This window comes from Sinocyclocheilus grahami, unplaced genomic scaffold (genome assembly GCF_001515645.1).
Source record: "Sinocyclocheilus grahami isolate Dianchi unplaced genomic scaffold, SAMN03320097.WGS_v1.1 scaffold895.1, whole genome shotgun sequence".
Lineage (NCBI taxonomy): Eukaryota > Metazoa > Chordata > Actinopteri > Cypriniformes > Cyprinidae > Sinocyclocheilus > Sinocyclocheilus grahami.
In genome coordinates this window covers 272,470-297,645 of record NW_015506074.1, presented here as the reverse complement: position 1 = coordinate 297,645, position 25,176 = coordinate 272,470, and the positions used below count along the sequence as shown (strand labels likewise).

Here is a 25,176-nt window from a genome sequence, read left to right as displayed (position 1 = left end):
GAACCGAATCAGAACGCAGATTTCGGTGCCTCATTTCAGTGCCACGTAAATGCTTGAGCAATCTATTTAAATATTTGTTCTCTGGTTCTCCGGACGTAAGGCACCGCACGTGAAAAATGATTTCCCGACTGAGAAAATTCACGAATGCAAGTCGGAAATCTCTAATAATACAAATCCAACACATCTTTGTAGTAACGCGAGTGTCCATTCCGACTTAAAAGCACAACTCGGGAAATGAGAGCATCCGAGGAGCGCGTGAATGCAGTAATTATTACACTTGCTCTGATGGCAGCAGGTAGACACCGTCAGCTAGCTAAGCTAAGCATTCTTAAATTAAAATGCCTAAAGCTAAACTTCCCTTGAATTTACATGCAATGAGAAGCGTTTCTAAACCTGTTGTCCAACAAAAGAGAACACTATAACGTTTTTACTCCACAAATGCTTCCTTTTGTGATCTGATGTGGCTTCTTGTCACAGAATGAGGCAGAAAATATGTTCTATACTGTGAAAAGCATATGGTAAACAACTATGTTGATTAGCAATGGATTATAGATATACTTAATTACGATGGAAATACCAAAGATGGCTTGAATAACACAGATAACCTATATATTGTTGCAGTGGAGTGTTTATTGTCTTTGTTTTATCATTCAAAACGTTTCTATCTTCTGTTTACTTCTGTTTTGTCTTTGTCCATATTAGGGATTTCCTGAGTTTCTTTCTGTGACGCACATGTGGAGATTCTGCGCGAGGGCGCCCTCTGGCATCCAGTATGAATGAAACAGACATTAAATGTGTTTATAGCGCTCAATAAATGGCCAATCCATCCTATTTGGGTAATTTTTTTTTAAGTATCGATTCAGGCACCGGTACCGTTTTAAAAGTATCGATTTGGCACCGGTATCGTAAAAAACCCAAACGATACCCAACCCTATCCCTGATATTCCATGACTTGGATGAAAAAATATAAAATTCCCTGACTTTCAAATGTCTGGAATAGACCTTTTAAAATTCCATGATATTCCAGAAATTCCATGGCAACCCTGGCTCACCTTCTCTCTGAAGAACCTGCCACTCTCCAGCGAGCCACGAGCGTGAACATATTAGTACCTAAAGTGTATATATTAGTACCTAAAGTGTACATATTAGTACCTAAAGTGAACATATTGGTACCTAAAGTGTACATATTAGTACTTAAAGAGTTCATATTGGTACCTAAAGTGTACATATTAGTACTTAAAGTGTACATATTAGTACTTAAAGTGTATATATTAGTACCTAAAGTGTACATATTAGTACTTAAAGTGTACTTATTAGTACTTAAAGTGTACATATTAGTACCTAAAGTGAACATATTAGTACCTAAAGTGAACATATTAGTACCTAAAGTGTACATATTAGTAATGCTATAGCCTTTGTGTATATATTTAAAGATGTGCATCTTTAAGCATGACAGTTGAAATGAAATGGTAACACTTTAAAATAAGAGTCCATTTGTAGCATTAAGATTAATGAAAGCTGTGTAAGTATTGTTCCTTGTTAGAGTGTGTTAATTTCAAAATTTTTATTATTATTATTACTACTACTACTACTAGTATGGTTCAGTACTGTTTTTGTTAATAAAGCACTATTTTAGTTTCTGTTCAGTATCAATTTTAAAACTATCGGTTAAGTAATCGGTATCGGTCAGTGTGGTCCAACCTAGCTATCGGTATCGGCAAAATCCACTATCGGTCGACCTCTAGTCATGTATTTAAATGCATTTGTAATTTGTAATGAAGTTGCAATTTAGTGCATGAAAAATATATTAACTTTAAATATAGTATCAAATAGCACACTACAGATAAAATCATAATTAAGTACTTTACATGTGCTTAAGTATGTTAGTCAACACATTAAAAAGCACAACGAAGCTTATTAAAACCCTAATGATTTAAAATGTACTTTAAAGTAAATCACAAAGAAACAGTCAAGAAAGCATCTCTCTAGAAATGCACTTAAGTGGCCTTAATATACCACTGAAATATCTGCAAGTACAGTTTTTAAAAATACACTTTTAAGATACAGTGCACACTCTTTTTCACAAAGGTAAATATCAGTATTTATGCTAGCTGGTTTTTCTATGTTTTTCATGCTAACAGTGAAGATTGGTTTGAAGCTTTTCAAGTGAAATATTGATGTGTAAATGATACAGAGTTCAGGTTTTGAACACTTACATGGACACCCTGGAGTGTTGACCGTATGATGGGCCTGATAGCCGTCTCCATTAGCACTGAACGCTAACAGTTTCACATGGTACTTCACTCTGGGGTCTGCAAAACGACATAAACCGTGTTATTACGTAAGAAAATACATGATGCACCTCATATAGTCATATACGTTTTCTGAACTGTTTATTTAAAAGGGTCTGAAATGTCTGACAGTAAGATATTAGCACTGAATGCTAACAGTTTAGCATGCTACTTCACTCAGAGGTCTGTAGAACAAAATAAATCATATCAACAACATAATAAACAACTAAAGTACCTCATTTAATTTCATAATTTGATTTATGGAAAATCACAAAAAAAAGACTCTTAAAAGAGTTAAAAGCACATGGCTAAAACGGCGGTATTAGCACTGAACGCTAACAGTTTAGCATGCTACTTCACTCAAAAGGTCTATAGATTAATATAAATCATATATAATAAAGTTTAAAAAATACGTCATATGAGATATATGTTGTATACAATCACACAAAAGGTCTTAAAGAGTTAAAAGCACATGGCTAAAACGGCAGTATTAGCACTGAATGCTAACAGTTTAGCATGCTACTTCACTCAGAGGTCTGTAGATTAATATAAATCATATCAACAACATAATAAAACAACTAAAGTACCTCATTTAATTTCATAATTTTTTTTTTGATTTATGAAAAATTACACAAAAGGTCTTAAAAAGAGCAAAAACTGAGGTATTAGCACTGAATGCTAACAGTTTAGCATGGTAATTTACTCTGGAATCTATAGGACGACATAAATCATATAAATACAAAATAAAATAAATAAAGTACCTCAAATAATCTCTTTTTTTTTCTTTTTTCTAAATTGAGCAAAACTTCACAAAATTCATCAACTAAATGGCTGACGTTAAGGAATTAACGCCGAATGCTAACAGTTTCACAAGGCGCTCTGGGGTTTGTAGAACAACATAATAATATATAATAAAATAAGAGAAGTATAATGTCATAAATTACATTAAAGTTTTGTGAAATTGTGCAAAAGGCTTAAAGAGATAAAACGACATGGTTGGCATTGCAGTATTAGCTCTAAAAGCTAACATGGTACTTCACTCCGGGGTCTAATTTTTTTAAAAACATTTTTTATAATAGGCCTAATTCATAATAAAAATGTACTTTTGACATAATAACATATTAAAGTGGCATTCGCTGTGCCCGTTTGAACAGTGGTTTATCATGTGCAGTGCATCACACAGACACTAGGTGGAGCTGTGACTGATTTAATTTATGCAAATTATGCTTTTGCTGTCTAGCGTGTAACACCAAAGTCACAGAAACACAGATTTCATTTATTTCAACAAAAAGGTCAACCACTTATGTCGCAGAATCACGTGAAAGCATGCACATGTTGATCCGACGTGTGCGTTTACACATCTTGATCAAATTCAAATTCTATGATAATTCCATAGTTTTTGTTTTAAATAGAAAGTTGAAGATCTACCGTATATGACAATCCTAATCAAATTACTCATATATTTTCTTAAAAAATGAAGTTTCAAGTAAATTACGATTTATTTCCCATTCAAATAATTGGAAATGCTCTAATAAATATTCTAAGAAAATTAAAAATAGCATCAGTTTCCCAGTAAAATATTAGAAAGATAAAACATTTATATCTACATGGAAATCCTAATCAAATTAATCACAAATATTCTTTAAAAATTAAGTTTTAAGGTAAATTAAGCTTTCTTTGTGATTTTAAAACTTAGATATTTTCTAAGAAAATTAGAAAATGTATTTATTTCCCAGTTAAAATTTAGAAATGCTATGTACATTACTCAAATGTTCTTAAAAAAAAACGTTTTAAGTGAATTAAGATATATTTCCCATTTTAAAAATGTAGATGTTTTCTGAGATAATTAGAAAATGTATTCATTTCTCACTCCAAAAAGGTAAAATGTTCTATATGAAAATCTTAATCACAATTCTTTCTTAATAAAACACTTATTCCCCCATTACAGATTATCCATTGTCTACGGAAACTAGAAAATTAATTCTGAATTAATTCTATATGGAAATTCTAGTCAAATGACTTTTAATAATTGTCTTTAAGTTTTAGAATTTATCTCCCGTCAAATATGAGTCTAACCCTGACCAATTCAAACTGGAATATGCTCTTTGGTCACTTCTGCCCAGTTCAGTCCAATCCCAGAATCCTTTGTTTGCGGTAAGTGTCCAGCTGTAGGGTGACGGGGGAGGGTCGCTCTTAAACCCAAACACAATAGACGGGCATGGAGAATGCTGGGAAAGCTGGAAGGAGACATCTGGGCCGTGACCTCTGACCCTGAGGGGAAACTGCGTGACACGTACAAAGCCGAGGTTGCGGCGGACAGGGCGACCGTGCATGAGTGTCAACAGAAGAAGGCCAATTATCGACGAACACGAACATGGGAAAGATGCTAAAAGAAACTCTGGGATACTTCCTTGTCCAGTTTTAGGTTTCCACATTAATTTCTCAACATAATAATGATTTCTCAAACACGTCGAGGCTGAGTCCTCATTTTAGATTAAAGGGCTAAAGTGGAGAGAACAAAGAAGCGGGTCTTTAGGAAGTTTTATTCGTCCACAGGCATCTTCCCTTTTCTTATCTCTAGGAAATAATGTGTTGTGTGCATGTGTGTCACTCACTGAGTCCTGTGATGGCGTGCTGGTGGTCATGTGGGGGCAGCTGGAGAAGCGAGTCCTCTGATTGGCCGTCTGGGTGAAAGGACAGCTTGTATCCCTGGAGGACGGCGTCGCTGGGAGACGGATGCCAGCGGACCGTCACTGAGGTGCAGTTCAGAGGTTCAAGCTCAAGGTTTGGCGCGGGAGGCACTGAGGGCACAAACAGACACATTAAATCAACTTCTGTACAGATTACAGAGTAAAAATACACCTGTATGTTTTCTGAGGAAAAACTGTCAGCCCGCAAAAATGACTAGTAATAGCGATGATTAAATACTTTTCAAACATTGCTAATAAAACAGCACCGCTACAAGCCCACACCATACATTTATGGCTAGAAAAAGAAGTGCATTTAAGTTATCAAATTAAATAACTTACATTAAATATTAAACTATATTCATATTAAAGCTAAATCTCATTTTCCCTGCCCAGATGACCTTGACTTCATCAGCAGAGAAAAAAAAGTTAACACATTTATACATTTTTTCTGAATAACTTGTTTATAATAACTTTTCAATTTTCTTTTTTTGTGCTATTTTTATCCCTTTTATGAATATTAGTAAACCGATTTGAATTACCATTTGTATTAAATGTACATTGTATAAATAACACTGCATAATAAATAAACTTGCCTTGTCATGCATTGACGAATCATGCACAACAACAACATACATTTATTAAGAATATTTTGAACCATACAATGTGTTTTTGGCTATTGCTACAAATATACCCCCAGCGACTTAACACTGCTTTTGTGCTCCAGGGACACATATTTGTAACAATAGCCAACAATAAAGTACATTGTATGGGTCAAAATTATTGATTTTTCTTTTATGCCAAAAATCATTAGGATATTAAGTAAAGATCATGTTCCATGAAGATATTTTGTAAATTCCCTACCTTAAATATATCAAAACGTAATGTTTGATTAGTAATATGCATTGCTAAGAACTTCATTTGAACAACTTTAAAGATGATTTTCTCAATATTTCGATTTTTTTGCTCCCTCAGATTCCAGATTTTCAAATAGTTGTATCTCGGCCAAATATTGTCCAATCCTAACAAACCATACATCAATGGAAAGCTTAGTTATTCGACTTTCAGATGGTGTATAAATCTCAATTTAAAAAAAAATTACCCTTATGACTGGTTTTGTGGTCCATGGTCACATATGGTTATCATTACAGTTATCACTATAGTTATGGTTATTGGTGCAAATATAGTTATTGTTCTTCGTGTGAATGGCAAAATAGTTAGTATCGTTAATGTTATCGTTATGACTCAAATTGACCCTTATGACTGGTTTTGTGGTCCAGGGTCACATATGGTTCTTCTATGGCATCGCTGCAAAAACCTTCCATCTTTTTGAGGGTGTAGTATCACAAAACAAATGGTTATGAGCCAAATTAAGGTAGATTGTGCTCTCAGCCTCTCACCTGTGGCGCTGGATGTTTTGGGCGTGCGATGGGAGTTCCAGGCGGACGGTTGGCTCCAGCCCACTCGGGTTGACGCGGACATTCGGATCAAATAGATGGTGTCGGGCTGCAGACCCTGCAGAAGGTACTGGGTGCAGTTCTCACTCGGGACGGGCAGCTCGACAGAGATTACCTGCTCGTCCGTGGCCGTACGGTAGGACAGACGGTACGCAGAAACACGTCCACGGCTGAGTTTGGGAGGAAGCGGCTGCCAGGACACCAGGATGTCGGTGGGACTGCGACTCGTTAGGCTCAACTCAGGCGTACGGAGGGGCACTAGGGATCAAAAAACACATTTTACGGGAAAGTCTTCTGGGAAATGGAACTTTTACTATAAAGTTTATTGTAGCTATATGGGTGCTCAGTTTTTCTTGTCCTTTAACACATTTGGCCAAAATCTCATGATATTAAAGATGCACTGATGCAATGCACAGGATATTTAAAATGAACAGAAATGCATTGGCTACAACTAGAGGGCAAATGTTTCTTCTCCGCTCTTCAAACACACAAAAACATTAAGCTTTATAGACAGTGTTTCTTGAGTAAAGAAAACACTGTACTCTTACATTGCAAAGAAATAGACATCTGTCTTCAAACTGCGCATCGCTGCATTGAATGGAGGCAGGGTGGAGTTATGAGGAGCTGACTGACAATTTGATGATCCAATGGCGTTACAAGGTTTAGTCACAAGCTCTTTTGAATGCTTTTCATTGGTTAAATATTTGTAAAATCCACAAACAGACATAACGATGACCAATAGCACTGATTTAAAATCATAATAACGAAATATAATAGAGATAGGAAGTTTTTGATCATTTTCGAGGCACAGTGGTTGGGAAACACTGGTCTAAAAGTCCACAGACTCACCATCCTCCAGCGTGTGCTGCGTGACCTGCTCCGACATGCGACTGGCGCCCATCGGCATGTAGGCAACGATATAAAACGTGTAGTTTCGCGCTGGTTCCAGATCGTCCACAATGTGGTTGGTCGTGTCATTCCCGATCACGGCCTGATACTCTTCGTTATTTAGTCCTGCGAGTATAGACTCTATAATCAGTGCCGTTTCTAATTCAGTCAATTAGAATTCTCCACAATACTGGAGACAATTGAGATCTCACACTTTGATTGGTATCAAGTTAGATTACAGGTGCAGATTAGATTTGAGTTTTACACAACCATGTAGTTTTGAACACTCTTTAACCACAATAGCAATGTTTCCTGAGAACAGAATCAGACCAAAAGTTGAAGTGTATCCTCTGTTTGCTTTAAGCCATTTTCTCATGTCTCTTTCTAATGACTCCGTTAATATAGAACAGAGACACAATCCTGCTAAAATTCCCTTCATTCCTGCTCTGAGGGCTTCCTAACACAAACCCAATGAATTATATCAAAAACCAAGTGAAGGCAGGTGAGTGTGAGCTTGAAGGGGTGGAGTTTAAGGAGGGGCTTGGTCGTATGCATTAGTTGATGATTGGATGTTAAGATGTGGGCGTGGCACTCAAAAGTGGATGTGGGTGAGTGTAAGCTTGAAGAGGCGGAGCTTAAGGTGGGGCTTGGTTGTATGCATTAGTTGATGATTGGATGTTATGATGTTGGCGTGGCACTCAAAAGTGGATGTGGGTGAGTGTGAGCTTGAAGGGGCGGAGTTTAAGGTGGGGCTTGGTTGTATGTATTAGTTGATGATTGGATGTTATGATGTTGGCGTGGCACTCAAAAGTGGATGTGGGTGAGTGTGAGCTTGAAGAGGTGGAGCTTAAGGTGGGGCTTGGTTGTATGCATTAGTCGATGATCTCAGATTCCAGATTTTCAAATAGTTGTATCTCGACCAAATATTGTTCTATCCTAACAAACCATACATCAATGGAAAGCTCATTTATTTCAGCATTTGATGCATAAATCTCAATTTTGTAAAATTGACACTTAAGACTGGTTTTGTGCTCCAGGGTCACATATATGATTAGACACTTAACATTTTCTGAAAATCGTGCTTAAATGGAGTTAATGAGGTTTTTGACGAGCGAATGACAGATCCGTGTTTTGTCCATAATTAGAATGGCTGCATCTGAGGCAATACATTAATCGCATTACGTTTTCATCAATATGCAGGCTATAAAGTTTATTGTAGCTATATGGGTGCTCAGTTTTTCTTGTCCTTTAACACATTTGGCCAAAATCTCATGATATTAAAGATGCACTGATGCAATGCACAGGATATTTAAAATGAACAGAAATGCATTGGCTACAACTAGAGGGCAAATGTTTCTTCTCCGCTCTTCAAACACACAAAAACATTAAGCTTTATAGACAGTGTTTCTTGAGTAAAGAAAACACTGTACTCTTACATTGCAAAGAAATAGACATCTGTCTTCAAACTGCGCATCGCTGCATTGAATGGAGGCAGGGTGGAGTTATGAGGAGCTGACTGACAATTTGATGATCCAATGGCGTTACAAGGTTTAGTCACAAGCTCTTTTGAATGCTTTTCATTGGTTAAATATTTGTAAAATCCACAAACAGACATAACGATGACCAATAGCACTGATTTAAAATCATAATAACGAAATATAATAGAGATAGGAAGTTTTTGATCATTTTCGAGGCACAGTGGTTGGGAAACACTGGTCTAAAAGTCCACAGACTCACCATCCTCCAGCGTGTGCTGCGTGACCTGCTCCGACATGCGACTGGCGCCCATCGGCATGTAGGCAACGATATAAAACGTGTAGTTTCGCGCTGGTTCCAGATCGTCCACAATGTGGTTGGTCGTGTCATTCCCGATCACGGCGTGATACTCTTCGTTATTTAGTCCTGCGAGTATAGACTCTATAATCTTCTAATTCTCTAATTCAGTCAATTAGAATTCTCCACAATACTGGAGACAATTGAGATCTCACACTTTGATTGGTATCATACAGGTGCACAGGTGCAGATTAGATTTGAGTTTTACACAACCATGTAGTTCTGAACACTCTTTAACCACAATAGCAATGTTTCCTGAGAACAGAATCAGACCAAAAGTTGAAGTGTATCCTCTGTTTGCTTTAAGCCATTTTCTCATGTCTCTTTCTAATGACTCCGTTAATATAGAACAGAGACACAATCCTGCTAAAATTCCCTTCATTCCTGCTCTGAGGGCTTCCTAACACAAACCCAATGAATTATATCAAAAACCAAGTGAAGGCAGGTGAGTGTGAGCTTGAAGGGGTGGAGTTTAAGGAGGGGCTTGGTCGTATGCATTAGTTGATGATTGGATGTTAAGATGTGGGCGTGGCACTCAAAAGTGGATGTGGGTGAGTGTAAGCTTGAAGAGGCGGAGCTTAAGGTGGGGCTTGGTTGTATGCATTAGTTGATGATTGGATGTTATGATGTTGGCGTGGCACTCAAAAGTGGATGTGGGTGAGTGTGAGCTTGAAGAGGTGGAGCTTAAGGTGGGGCTTGGTTGTATGCATTAGTTGATGATTGGATGTTATGATGTTGGCGTGGCACTCAAAAGTGGATGTGGGTGAGTATGAGCTTGAAGGGGCGGAGTTTAAGGTGGGGCTTGGTTGTATGCATTAGTTGATGATTGGATGTTAAGATGTGGGCGTGGCACTCAAAAGTGGATGTGGGTTTCCCTGCGTTCCATTCGGAAGGGCTCATCCCTATGCCCTAATCCCTTCAAAGGGTTTACCCTCCGGAGGGAGAGCTTTGAAGGGTTGAGAGACGGGACGTGGACACAACCGAGCCTTGAGAGTTCTCCGCTTGGCACTGGTAAAAGGCGTCGTCTTCCGGAATAATCTGGGTTATCACCAGTTTACTGGCACACAATGAAGGCACACGTGTCAGTATTATACAGATTATGACGTTTGGTAGAGGTTTACTGGAGGTATTTGTCTGTACGTACTTGTTGTACATCTTGGTGCGTCCATTGGAGTGGATCACCTGACCATTCTTAAACCAGGTGATTCGGGGAACAGGTGTCCCTTCGGCCTGACAGCTAAAACGGGCCGTACCAGCTCTGGGTCGGGTCTGACTCTCTGGTTTCTCTACTAGAGTCGGAGGAACTGCAAAAAATGAGTGAAAATGCAGTGAGAACAAAGATTTCAGGACTGTCCAAGAACAATAACTATAACAATACCTATAAATACAAAGAAAAGATGTCGTTGGGATCACTTTCAAAACATTGATGGCCAATCAGAATCCGTCTGACTTGCTCAAGCAGCAAACGACAGAACTGCAGCACGTGCTTACAATAAAAAGAAGGTTATTGTGAGTTGGTGTGGAAGCTAATATGTGACCCTGGAGCACAAAACCAGTCATAAGTAGCACGGGTATATTTGTAGCAACAGCCAAAAATACATTGTATGGGTCAAAATTATAAATTTTTCTTTTATGCCAAAAATCATCAGGATATTCAGTAAAGATCATGTTCCATGAAGATATTTTGTAAATTTCCTACCGTAAATATATCAAAACTTAATGTTTGATTAGTAATATGCATTGCTAAGAACTTCATTTGGACAACTTTAAAGATGATTTTCTCAATATTTAGATTTTTTTGCACCCTCAGATTCCAGATTTTCAAATAGTTGTATCTCGGCCAAATATTGTGCTATCCTAACAAACCATACATCAATGGAAAACGTATTTATTCACCTTTCATATGATGTATAAATCTCCATTTTAAAAAATTGACCATTATGACTGGTTTTGTGGTCCATGGTCACATATGGTTATCATTATAGTTATCACTATAGTTATGGTTATTGGTGCAAATATAGTTATTGTTCTTTGTGTGAATGGCAAAATATTTAGTATCGTTAATGTTATCGTTCTTGGTGTGAACACTAATATAGTTATTGCTCTTGGTGTGAACACTAATATAGTTATTGCTCTTGGTGTGAACGCTAATATAGTTATTGGTAAAGTTATCATTCTTGATGTGAAAGCTAGTATAGTTATCGTAAATTTATTGCTGTTGATGTGAATGCTAATATAGTTATCGTTAATGTTATTGATCTTATTTGATAATATAGATATCGGTAAAGTTATCATTCTTAATGTGAAAGCTAGTATAGTTATCGTAAATTTATTGTTGTTGATGTGAATGCTAATATAGTTATCGTTAATGTTATTGATCTTATTTGATAATATAGATATCAGTAAAGTTATCGTTCTTAATGTGAACGCTAATATAGTTATCGGTAAAGTTATCATTCTTGATGTGAACGTTAGTAAAGTTATTGTTATTGTTCTTAATCGCTAATATAGATATCGTAAAGGTATCGTTCTTAATGTGAACCCTAATATATTTATCGGTAAAGTTATCTTTCTTGATGTGAACGTTAGTAAAGTTATCGTTATTGTTCTTAATCGCTAAATATAGATATCGTAAAGTTATCGTTCTTAATGTGAATGCTAATATAGTTATTGACAGTTAACATTCTTGATGTAAACACTAATATAGTTATTGCTAATGTTACTATTCTTAATGTGAACGATAATATAGTTATCTGTAAAGTTATCTATCTTTGTGCACTAGCGGAAGCACCTTTATATGCACTTTATATATATATATATATATCAGCCAGTGGCAGCGCGAGAAGCGAGCAGCAGAGAAAATGGTACTCCTCTCAGAAAACATACAAATAAAGATAATTTTAGATGTTTAATTACTATTTGGAGCATTGGGATCGCTAGACGAGGGCTTAAAGGGGTAATCGGATGTGCATTATCCAGAGTTTGATATGATTCTTTAGGGTCTTACTGAAAAGTCTATAACATACTTTGGTTCAAATGTCTCAATGGTAGTGTAAAACTACACCGTTTTTACCCTGTCAGAAACAGCTCTGTTTACAGCAAGCCGTTTTAGTGCATGTTCCTTTAAATGTTAATGAGCTCTGCTGACCCCGCCCCTCTCTTCCGAGCCGCTCTCTGAGAAACTGTAAACTTTAGCTGTATTTATCGTGAAACTTGCTAACTAGCACATTATTAGGAAAGGCGATTTGCAAAGATTCATAAAAAAACCTACCATACTCACTTCTTCTGTAGATGATGCTGTATCACTAATGATTCGCACGAACATAAATGCATTTAGGCAGATCGGGATCTGCGCATTCTCTTCAGAAACAAACATAATCCACTGCGTCTTCAGCGGCTCAGATGTCGGGAGTAAATGACGACTGCTTTGTTCATTATTGCATCCAACAACAGAACACCTCAATCGCTTAGGAGTCATTCTTGTGTACATCTGCTCCGGCGGTGAAACTATGGCGGACTGATGACAGTCACTCAGGGCGGAGCTGTGATAAAACCAAAGACTGACGCCACTGTCTATCAACAATTGTGGGAGGGGCCTGTGCAGAACTACGTCATTCTGCCAAGAATCTGTGAACGGCTCGATATGAGAAAGGGGTTTGGATTTATCGAGATTTTAAAAAAAGCACTGGGTGGATTTGTATCATTATAGGGTGGTTGTGTACACACACTGCCAATAACACATTTCAGTTCAAACTGCATGTAAAAGTGAATTTTGCATCCGATGAACCCTTTAATGAACAAATTTTAGTGAAATCCTCAAATTCGACCAAAACCGACATTTTTCACTTTTTTTGTCTGTACCGTAGCTCAAAATTAGACCGTGCGCATTCCGACTCGTTTTGCCAGCACGAGTCACAAATAGTTATTGTTATTGGTGTGAATGTTAACATAGTTATCTTTTTTGGTGTAAAGAGCCCTTCAGAAGTGTTTATGATGCATCCGTTCCAACAGACATCTCTTACCGAGTACGGCGAGGTTTCCGGGCGCTATGCTGTAGTTGCGTGTTCCCGGTGTCGTCGCCCGGCACAGGTACGTGCCGCTGTGATGAGCTTTAACGACAGAGATGATCAGGTTCCCGTTTCCCAGCACTCTGGCTCCGGACACGTCTATGGGTTTAGAGTCGGCCCGGCTCCAGGACACAAGCGGCCGAGGGTTTCCCTCCGCCAAACACTCCAGAACCACAGACTGACGCAGCCCGGCGCTGATGTTCTGCGGTCCTGCTATGATGTGTGGTTTCATGAGAGGCCTCGGACCCGATGCTGGACAGAGAACAGAGAAGATTCAGTGGCAAGCTACTGCTTCCTTTATTCCAGAATTGGATCTGATAAGGATCACCGTTCATCCTCACACAAACACAGACCTGGGATGATGGTCAGCTCGGCCTCTCGGCTTCTGACTCGACTGGCCATGTTTGTTGCTAAGCAGCGATAATTCCCAGCATCCCTCATTGTCACATCGTGGATCTGCAGCACTCCGTTTGGCAAAACAGTGATTCTGAAATAAGCAGAAGTACATTTAGAGTTAAACACATTACTTGGTAACTCAAACTGAGGGCTTTCGGCATGCCATTTATTTAGCATATTTTGGATTTTTATTTGCACACCTGTCTGAATCCAGAGGTAGAGATCTTTGGTTGAGTTCCCAGCTGATAACCGCTGATCCACTGACAGCACAGGAGAATCTGGCCACAGAGCCCAGCGTGACTTCAGCAGGGACCGGGTGGGTAATGAACAACAGCACATCTGTGAAAGTCAATGGAAGAGAGAGAAATCATTAACAAAGTTTTGCATATCCAAAATCAACATTGCATCCTTTTATATGTCCATAATGTGACATTTCTGAGTGAAAAAAAGAGATATACATGATTCACAACAGGGTCATTATAGTTCACAAAAAAAAAAAATGAATAAAAAAAATACATTTTAACTGAAAAAAAAAGAAGCGTATACTTATTCTATTTCAGCTATTTGCAAAAGAAACATTTCTAATTTTCATTTAGTTTAACTTGATGTATTAAAATGAGTAAAACTAAAACTTAAATAAAATTAATAAAAACTATATAGACACGTTTAAAGAAAAAACAACATTTAAATGACAAAAACACTCAACAAAGTTACTAAAACTTTAACAGAAATGAAAATGAAAACAGAAAATATAAAAATAAAAACAAATTCAAAATATGAATAAAATCTATAAAAGTATCTCGTTGATACTAAAATAAACCATTAAAAAATAAACTAAAATGAAACAATATATTAATTTTTTTAACTTATTTTACTTCAGCTAGTCGTCATTTTCATTTAGTTTAACTTGATGTATAAATAAAACTAAAAATAAAATATGTATTTTTAAACTATATAAAAATAAAAATTTAAATGAAAACAGAAAAAATCTAGTAAAAAAAATGTGTATCTCAATGATACTAAAATAACACTGGTCCACAAGCATGTATAAACCAAATAGAGTCCATGTAGAATTTAATATAGATCTAATTTTGTATTATATTAATTGTTTATTAAGAGACCAGCAGTTTTTCGGACCAACGTCAACAGCAAACAGTGAAAGTTCTTGGCTTTCCTTCAAAATCAATATAAATCCCTTTAAAACTAATCAGTTTACAGACACAGACGAATCCGCCATAATCAATAATGAGGTCTGAAAGATAAGAGTAAACGTAAACCAATAACACAAGACGATCTGACCGTCCTGCCTTACTTGCTCTATCAGTTTCCTACATATTAAACACACATTTAAATGCATTTCCAGCAGCCAGCGAGATGCTGTCGCCAATAAACTTGAGCATGAAATCAGACATGAAATGATTTCCCATTTAGCTGGTGTGTTTATATGAAGCTTACAGCATAGAGCACTCAGACGGATCTTAACTGTGATTGGTTGTCTGTTAAGGGCCAGAGTGCACAGTAGCCAATAATAAACAGCTGCTCTAATCAATGAATCAATGGACCAATGACAGTGAATAACGACTTTTTATAGATCAGTGAGAATCAATGGCACTCATCTGAAACGAGTGTGTCAATATGCATGCTACTGTGGGCAACGAACAGGCTCATAATGCAGCTTGCAAAGTGTGAAATGAGGTTTGAAACAATACACAGGTGATGTAACAATCACACGCCTGCTTCTTCACCATTTCCACAAGCAGCACTAGGACAACAGCAGGATTTTTCCACATTTTTAAAAACAATAAGATAAAGACTCAGCGGTTCGAGGGACACCAGCCCCTAATTTTACCCACAAGCCACTGGGTTTCCTCCCCCTCGTGTTCCTGCTGAGTCCAGCCAGAATGCTCTAAAGGCAATCAATGAAAGTTCATCTGCTGGTAGAATCCTGCACGTCGCTCGTGTTCCATGAAGACGAAGGGAATTAAAAAGCTCCTTTATTTACATGTGAGGATTAATTACCACTAACTGTCAATCAAATAACACGCTGTTATTTAGTGTTCAAACAGTTCAAAATGACCTTTACTTACTCGTGAACAATCATTTATTCTGCACAGAAAATACTAAACAAAACAGAACAAAAACACAGAAAAATCCTAAAAGATAAATGATAATCAAATAATGTGCTGGCATGGTTCAAAATGACCTTACTCATGAACAAATTAAACATTTATTCTGCACAGAAAAACACACAAAAAAAAATAATCCTAAAAAAAATAAATAAAAAAAATACAAATAAATTCTTCCTTTATAGTGACATAAATAAAAATTACTTTTACTTACTCGTGAACAAATTAAACATTTATTTTGCAAAAATTAAATACAAATAAATCAAATTAATAACCATTAACTGTTAAAACAAATAACGTGCTGTTCTCCCTTTATAGTGACACAATTTAAAATAACCAAATTAAACATTTACTCTCAACAGAAAAATAGAAAAAGAGGAAAAATCCTAAGAAAATATTTAAAAAAAATAAAATATTAAAATGAATTGTTTTCCCTTTATAGTGGCATGGTTCAAAATTACCTTTACTTACTCATGAACAAACATTTATTTTGCACACAAAAATACACAAAAAAGGAACAATCTGAAAAAAAATTTAATAAACAAATAAATGACAGGAAAAGTCAATTATTATTATAAAGTCAATTAAGTTTAATTTTAATTAATTAAAAATTACCGCTAACCGACGATCTGCTGTTCTCTCATGGTAAATAAAATATATTTATATATATATATATATATTTTATTTTTTGTCATTTTCCAGAACAAATATCTAAACATCCTTAAATCAAAAATACAAGCAAAATGACTTAAGATATTAAGTCATGTTTTCTGAAAATAAGATTTATTTCTGACCCCACTGATAGTTGCTCTTCTTTAAAAAAAATTGATAAAGACTTTTTACCTTTCAAGTTAAGATATTTGTACTGGAAGATAAGACAAATATAGAAAATCATTTGTGCAGTGTATTACTTTGGTCACTTGATTACACACACCTTCAGTAGTTTTGTTTTTAAAGTAATAATGAGTGTTTTTTAAAAGATCATATCTTCAGACGTAAAGCTAAACTGGTTACACAGCTGCTGTTGTTCAGAGAATGAAAGTGCAGATATCTGATAGCAGTATGTGGTGAAAGCCTTGAAATCAACACACAAAAGTATTGGAAAGGGAAACATACCAAACCCTCAGTATTAAATCAGGCCTCTTTAGTATGTGTGTGTGTGTGTGTGTGTGAAAGAGAGAGTGTGTGTGTGTGTGTGTGTGAGCGAGAGAGAGTGTGTGTGTGTGTGAGAGAGAGAAAGTGTGTGTGTGTGTGTGTGTGTGAAAGAGAGAGTGTGTGTGTGTGTGTGTGTGAGCGAGAGAGAGTGTGTGTGTGTGTGAGAGAGAGAAAGTGTGTGTGTGTGTGTGTGTGTGAAAGAGAGAGTGTGTGTGTGTGTGTGTGTGAGCGAGAGAGAGTGTGTGTGTGTGTGAGAGAGAGAAAGTGTGTGTGTGTGTGTGTGTGTGAAAGAGAGAGTGTGTGTGTGTGTGTGTGTGAGCGAGAGAGAGTGTGTGTGTGTGTGAGAGAGAGAAAGTGTGTGTGTGTGTGTGTGTGTGAAAGAGAGAGTGTGTGTGTGTGTGTGTGTGAGCGAGAGAGAGTGTGTGTGTGTGTGAGAGAGAGAAAGTGTGTGTGTGTGTGTGTGTGTGAAAGAGAGAGTGTGTGTGTGTGTGTGTGTGAGCGAGAGAGAGTGTGTGTGTGTGTGAGAGAGAGAAAGTGTGTGTGTGTGTGTGTGTGTGAAAGAGAGAGTGTGTGTGTGTGTGTGTGTGAGCGAGAGAGAGTGTGTGTGTGTGTGAGAGAGAGAAAGTGTGTGTGTGTGTGTGTGTGTGAAAGAGAGAGTGTGTGTGTGTGTGTGTGTGAGCGAGAGAGAGTGTGTGTGTGTGTGAGAGAGAGAAAGTGTGTGTGTGTGTGTGTGTGTGAAAGAGAGAGTGTGTGTGTGTGTGTGTGTGAGCGAGAGAGAGTGTGTGTGTGTGTGAGAGAGAGAAAGTGTGTGTGTGTGTGTGTGTGTGAAAGAGAGAGTGTGTGTGTGTGTGTGTGTGAGCGAGAGAGAGTGTGTGTGTGTGTGAGAGAGAGAAAGTGTGTGTGTGTGTGTGTGTGTGAAAGAGAGAGTGTGTGTGTGTGTGTGTGTGAGCGAGAGAGAGTGTGTGTGTGTGTGAGAGAGAGAAAGTGTGTGTGTGTGTGTGTGTGTGAAAGAGAGAGTGTGTGTGTGTGTGTGTGTGAGCGAGAGAGAGTGTGTGTGTGTGTGAGAGAGAGAAAGTGTGTGTGTGTGTGTGTGTGTGAAAGAGAGAGTGTGTGTGTGTGTGTGTGTGAGCGAGAGAGAGTGTGTGTGTGTGTGAGAGAGAGAAAGTGTGTGTGTGTGTGTGTGTGTGAAAGAGAGAGTGTGTGTGTGTGTGTGTGTGAGCGAGAGAGAGTGTGTGTGTGTGTGAGAGAGAGAAAGTGTGTGTGTGTGTGTCTGGTCAGCTGGGTTGTAAAGTCCAGATCAATGCAGGTCAAACAGCACAAAGGTTTCCTTCCAAAGGTCAGAGGTCAGTCAAGTCCGTCTGTCCGAGACTCTGATTAAATGTGTTTAGGATGCAAACAGCCAGTGATTTTATGCCATTTATACAAGGATTCTAATAATGCTGTTAAAATACCAACAAAATAGTTCATTTCCAGCCCTAGAAAGACAAATCTAACATTCAACTTTGAGAAGAATGAGTTCGATACCATTTTTAGTGTGAAATGAAGAATATAGACAATATATGGAACTATATGGGTGAATATTAATCTGTCAATAAATTATATTTCATCCAAATGTTTATTAAAATGTTTATTTTTTTTGCATTTAACATCATTTGATTATTAAGTATGATTATAAAGTATATAAATGCATTACGATAGCAAGAATTTAGTGCGTAATGTGTATAATTTGTATTAAAATAGTATCACAAGCCTTGTTTTCTTTAAGCAAAACATAGTTTTTCAATTCAAATGTGCGTTGTGCATGTTTTCATTACATTTACATATATTAGACTACATTACGTTTCATATTAGTATCATTGAGATACTATTATAGTTTTTATTAATATTTCGAATATTTAAATTTTTTCTATTTGCATTTTAATTTGTATTTTTAATGTCTATGTAGTTTTATTTATTTAATTGATTTTAGTACATCACATTAAGCCAAATGAAATGTTGCCTTGGCAACTAGCTGAAATAAAATGTTTTTTTTTCATTTAAGGTTTATTTTATGTCAATCAAATTTTGTGGTTTTGGTTTTGGTTAACTATAATAACCCTGATTGTATTTATATGCAACTTAGAGTTTTTCTTGGCATGCGCTTTGATTTGTTATTTTCATAAATCACGTCTGACTTTCAACTTGTATTTCACTTGAACCCGATCTTAAATAAATGCATTATTTCATCCGCGAGAGAGAGAAACCACAGACAAAAACCAAGATCTCACATCCAACTACCAACAAAAGCAAAATGACCAAGCTGTTCTTTTTCAACTGTTGTTCAACTTGAGCTCTCATCTCAACCCCCTCAGACTAAACAGCCGGCTGCTGCTCTATTGACCAACATTAGTTCCAGGCCAGAATAAAGCCTGTCCCACAACCCCTGTGACCTCTGACCTCTGACCTCTGACCTCTCCCATCGGCCTCTGGACAGACGGCCAGTGAGGCGAACCCTTAACCCTTCACATGCTGGCTCACGAAGGGCATCTTGGCTATACAGCTGCTTATTTTCTTTAGTAGACTTTGCAGAATTATAAAGCGGACACATGATTAGCAATGAAAATGATTGGTTCTTTTAACAAATAACTCAAGGTTGACCAAAATGATTATTATCATTAGTTTCCCACAGCTAATGCAAATGACAGTATCTAGAGAGCAGATATTTTATTTTATTTGAACAGTTACTGGTTATTTTATTTTATTAGTTAGTGGTTTATGCTTGTAATAATAACGATCATTTCAAAATAATAATGCCTGATTAATTGCATTGGCTGATATATTAGACCATCTAATAATCTAATATTATATTATATTATATTATGTTATGTTATGCTATATATTATTACCAGGTGTTGCTGATCAATTGAAATTCAATTTAATTTTTATATAATAATACCTGATTAATTGCATTGCCAAATAGTGCTATAACTTTAAAAAAAAAAATTTTTTTATTAATATTCTGAATCCATTTTTATTTTTGTATTTTCTGTTTTCACTTAAATTTTTACTTGCATTAATTTAATTTAATTTTAGTTAGTTAAGTTTGAGTAATTTTGTTGGGTTTTTGACATTTAAAAAAAAAAGTATGTCTATATAGTTTTTATTCATTTTTATTTTAGATTTAGTGTTAGTTATTTTAGTACACCAAGTTAAACTAAATAAAAAATTAGAAATGCTGCCCTGGCAACTAGCTGAAATAAAATTAGTTTTTGATATTTTATCAAAAAATTTTATATTTTCATTTCCACTTAACAAAAAGCTTACCGTCAACCGTACTGTAACTTTTATACTGTCAGCGGTATTGTGAGGGAACAGAAGTCCTGGTTTATAACACGACCAAAGCAGAAAGTTAGCAAATCGACTTTTTTTTTTTATATATTTTTTTATTATTAAAAAAATTTTTTTTTAATGGTTTTAGTTTTAGTTAACTATAATAATGGCCGATCTATTAGTCTATCGCTACAAACAGCCCATAATAACTCAACCCCAAACCCTACATCACCATCGATATCTTCCACATCAGAAGCTTCTCTGATCTAGGAGCGTATGGAGCAGCATTCAGCTGTGCTTGAACGGCTCTGGTCTCTTTGTGAAGGTCAGGCCTGAGCCAGTTCAATAGGCACAGCTGTTTCTCTGTCCACAGGTTCATGGCTGAACAAACGTCCCACAGCAGAGCCTTTTCTGCCCCCATCAGAGGGCAGCCGGGGCCACGCGGGACAAAAGACGCCAGCCAATAGCCTTTAACAGATTCCTGCGAGTAACTGACCAGGAAACAATCGCATTGCCCATGATGCAGATTGCATAAAGGAGCATCAAATCTGCTCTTTTGCTGAAGATTATTCAATATTCTACCCCTATAAGGTCTGACATACATTGAAAGAAGCATGACATAACAATAGTTAAATCATCAATGCAATTCATTTCTAATTCAAAGTTTAACACGTATATGGCCTATATTGAATATTTCTATGTTGAGTTTGGGAGATAAACCAGCAGTAGGATTTAAAAAGGTAAATGTTTCATTTGATGTCATTTTATAATGAGTTATTTTTTAATATGAAAATCTGCTTGTGCCTGAGTCAGAGCACATCCTGAGTCCTTAAGAAAATACTTTTTAATATAAGGCATTAAAACGTTCTATTATAGCCGTCTAGTGACAGCAACATAATACAACTATAGTTAAATCACTCGTATTCAATTCAGATCTTTACATGTGTACGGCTATGCAATTCATTTCTAATTCAAAGTTTAACACGTATATGGCCTATATTGAATATTTCTATGTTGAGTTTGGGAGATAAACCAGCAGTAGGATTTAAAAAGGTAAATGTTTCATTTGATGTCATTTTATAATGAGTTATTTTTTAATATGAAAATCTGCTTGTGCCTGAGTCAGAGCACATCCTGAGTCCTTAAGAAAATACTTTTTAATATAAGGCATTAAAACGTTCTATTATAGCCGTCACAGCTAGTGACAGCAACATAATACAACTATAGTTAAATCACTCGTATTCAATTCAGATCTTTACATGTGTACGGCCCAGACTGAACACGTGGCTTTTTTATACATTTTCTACATCGAGAAATCAGCAGAATTTGGGATTTAAACATGGTTAAATATGACTTTTTGAGCAAGTTAATGCTATTCTGCTAGTCTTTCTACTTCAAAATTTCACATTTAGTTCAATGTTACTTGCCGGTTCTGTGTAGTTTGTGAAATTTACCAGCAATTTCTGAGTGAAAATTAAGCTTATGTTAAGATTGTGACGTTATTTGATCATTAACTATAATTATAAAATGCATTAATGAATAAAAATAATAATTCAAGTTAATAATAATCATTCATTTCTACTTCAAAATTTCATCTTTAATTCTGTTATGTTCACTGTAAACCACGGCTTCACGGGGCTTATTGCTTTTATAAAACGGTTATTCCATATACATAGCAAGGCTTCACAAAATAAAACAGAGCAAATGAAGTGTAATGATATTAATAAAAACAGTATTCTTCCACCAAACAATGTAGCTCCTCAGAAACAGTTGTGGTTGCAACAAAGTGGTTGACGAGCAACACACAGACGTAAACAAAGGTGTATGTTTGTAGAGTAATTTACTAGAGCCCGACCGATATATCGTTTTGCCGATATTATCGGCCGATATTATCGGCCGATATGAGCCTGTTGCCGATATATCGGTATCGGCAAATATACCACCGATATGACTTTTTTTTTACAGAACATATAACGCAAATAAAATGCTTGAAATGGTGTAATTACTTAGTTTGTCCGCGCTCCATTGTTTGCTACTGGCGACCTGGATGAAACGCTTTTGAAGTTTAAGTCTATGGAAAACCATTGAAACTTTGAACGGCCATATCTCCGTAACGGTGGATCCCTTCAGCTCGAACGCGAATCGAGTGTACGTCTCGAGGCCCTCTTTCGAATGAGACCACCCCCGCGTCGATAGCCCCCGGGGTTTGGGAGTTACGGGTGGTTGAATTCGCAGTCCGGCGCCGACCGATCAAGCGATCCCGGGGGGCTACCGACGCGTGGAGGGCGGCGTTCGCGAGATAGTGACACCAGTCAACACTTTCCCTTCAGTAAGGAGGTCTCTTGTTCAGGCAGCATTCACGCATTGTCTTATTTGACCGCAAGTGCCCCGCGAAGTGGACTTCACATGATATTCCGCCATGATTCCAGTTCCAAGGGAACGTACACGTTACATTCAAAGGGCATTCAAGTGCACGAGACGTGAGTTTATATTGTATTTTTTACAGAGGTATATTATGTCACAACACTTCTCAAGTAAGTTTCGTCTGTGTGTGAAGACAGTAGCGCAAATCCGTGAATGAATGTTTCGAAGTGAAATAAACTTTAATTCAATTCAATTCCATTCAACTTTATTCCGTTAAAGTTGAATAAACTTCAGCTTTACTGTTCAGTGCACTGATGTCAGACTCATTTTGGATAATAAAGTTTATTGTTAAATTGTTAAATGCCCTGCCTCCATTACGAATCTCTGTCACGTCATTATAAGTGTTTGATCACCACATTTGAGTGATCATTGCATAAAATGTGTTTATGTATATATATTCTGTTTATGTATATACTGTATTCTATATATAGTACCAGTGAAATGTTTGAACACACGAATGGGAAAGTGTTCAAACTTTTGACTGGTACTGTACTCTAATATACACAAAGAATATCGGCCGATATATCGATATCGGCCTTTTTTTTACTCCCTAATATCGGTATCTGCCCCAAAAAAACCCATATCGGTCGGCTCTATAATTTATAACAGCTTTGAATGTGGCTCAGCCAATCAGAATCAAGGACAGGAACACTCCGTTTTATAAAATGCATTAATACACTTAGAATTTGGTGTACAACATATTATTTTTTTATTCAAATAATGTCACAACGCAAAACTAGGCCTCATGTTCTTGAAACTAAATATAATTTCTGAATTTTTTCTTTTGGTTTTGGGCTTGTTGTGCGTGTGTTTGTCAGTATACGGCCTGTTTTCAGCATTTAAAAACAGAAGCAGAGTTTTCCCGCAGTGGTCACATCCATACGTACTTGAGATGGTGAGACGGGATCTTTGGCTCAGGACGGCTCCGTATCTGTTCTGTGCGAGACACTGGTAGAAGCCCTCGTCTGATTGCGCTGAGCTGGAGATGCAGAGCGAGCCGTTGGACAAGACACGCAATCGGCCGCTCTCGTGAAGCTGGAGGCCGTTCTTCCTCCATCGCACGCCGACGGGAGACTCGCCCTGAGCCTGACAGTCCAAAATAACTCGCTCACCGAGAGACGCCGCCACGTCCTTGGGCTCGACGGAGAACGACAGCTCACTAAAGCTAAAAACACCTGCAGAAGAGGAGAGGAGAGAATAGAATTAAAAACTGGCATTATTGCATCTAAATTCTGCTTTCTCAGACAATGCAACATTCTGGTCAAGCGAGCCTCTGAATAGATCTAATCTATTTAGTCACGGTCAACTGGGAGAGAAGAATCATCCTGCCATCGGTGCTTCTGCTGGACACTGATGCATTTGCCTTCTAATCTTCATGACTTTGGCTGTTTTTATACAATAAAAAGTGAAAATGGGCCATGTGTTGCTGTGTTAAGACGCTATTTATACCTGATCTGACCCTTGAAATGGATTCTGTTGTTGCATCTTAATGTAGTCAGGTTGATTCAGTCGTATTAATCATATTTTTTACAACTGGTTTGATTCATGACACCCACTTAAAATAAAATAAAATAAAAAAACTGGCTAAACCACTTAAAAAGTGTGTTTTTATTATTATTATGTTAAACTTTATTCAGGTACCTTCGCAAAAAATAAAATAAAATAAAAATAAAAATAATATTTGAATCATTCAGGGTGTAATAAAATAAATACTGGCTAAATCACTTAAAAAGTGTGTTTTTTATTATTATTATTTATTTTTTTTAATTAGGGGCCTTCTCAAAAATAAAAATACAATAAAAATACTAATAATATTTGAATCATTCAGGGTGTAATAAAATAAAAATACTGGCTAAACCACTTAAAAACTGTTATTATTATTATTATTATTATAAAAAAAAATTTATTCAGGTGCCCTCTCAAAAATAGAAATACAATAAAAATACTAATAATATTTGAATCATTCAGGGTGTAATAAAATTAAAATACTCGTTAAGCCACTTAAAAAGTGGTATTCATTCATTCATTCATTCAGATATAAAATATAAAAACACACACAAAAATATTTAATATTGCATATTTGACCTGATAAATATCGCAGCACAAAGCTTATTAAACTTTCTACACCACTCTCTCTATATATATATCGTTAAAAACAGTAATATTTACTTGTATCCAAACTCAAACACCATCGTGAATGCTCAGGTTCTGATAACATATTCCCTCAACAGTTCAATCCCCATCTAAATAATCTAACAATAACTTAAAACACTCTAATAATCCAATCTGGATGAAGTTGATCAACCTGGACACCTCCAGCCTTTACGCACGAGATTCCTCTCCAAATATACGTAGATATAACACGTCTTACCTGAAAAGGACAAAAGCCAGAGTATAATCAGCCCCTGCTGATGTGTTTTCCATCTCACGGACCCCATTTATCGACGATTCACGGTCATTCCGTGCGTAAAACCCGCGCGCGTCCGGAGCGCGTCGTGACTCTCCGGAGACCCGCTCTCTGACTGAAGCCGAAGCCCAAGCTC

The 25,176-nt window shown here is 36.8% G+C and overlaps 1 protein-coding gene across 1 annotated transcript in view; it reads right to left on the bottom strand.

Annotated features, from left to right (window-relative positions):
• Positions 1–25,071, bottom strand: part of prtgb (protogenin homolog b (Gallus gallus)) — a 35,022-nt gene extending 9,951 nt beyond the window's left edge. Inside the window, exons 1-13 of the mRNA XM_016248858.1 lie at positions 25,005–25,071; positions 23,521–23,808; positions 13,820–13,958; positions 13,577–13,710; positions 13,179–13,475; positions 10,301–10,460; positions 10,104–10,213; positions 9,061–9,225; positions 7,285–7,482; positions 6,379–6,693; positions 4,907–5,092; positions 2,217–2,312; positions 1,053–1,110 (exon numbers count right to left, since the gene is read on the bottom strand). Coding sequence (XP_016104344.1) covers positions 1,053–1,110; positions 2,217–2,312; positions 4,907–5,092; positions 6,379–6,693; positions 7,285–7,482; positions 9,061–9,225; positions 10,104–10,213; positions 10,301–10,460; positions 13,179–13,475; positions 13,577–13,710; positions 13,820–13,958; positions 23,521–23,808; positions 25,005–25,071 — 2,213 coding nt within the window. The remainder of the gene's footprint in view (positions 1–1,052; positions 1,111–2,216; positions 2,313–4,906; positions 5,093–6,378; positions 6,694–7,284; positions 7,483–9,060; positions 9,226–10,103; positions 10,214–10,300; positions 10,461–13,178; positions 13,476–13,576; positions 13,711–13,819; positions 13,959–23,520; positions 23,809–25,004) is intronic.
• Positions 25,072–25,176: the final 105 nt, after the last annotated feature.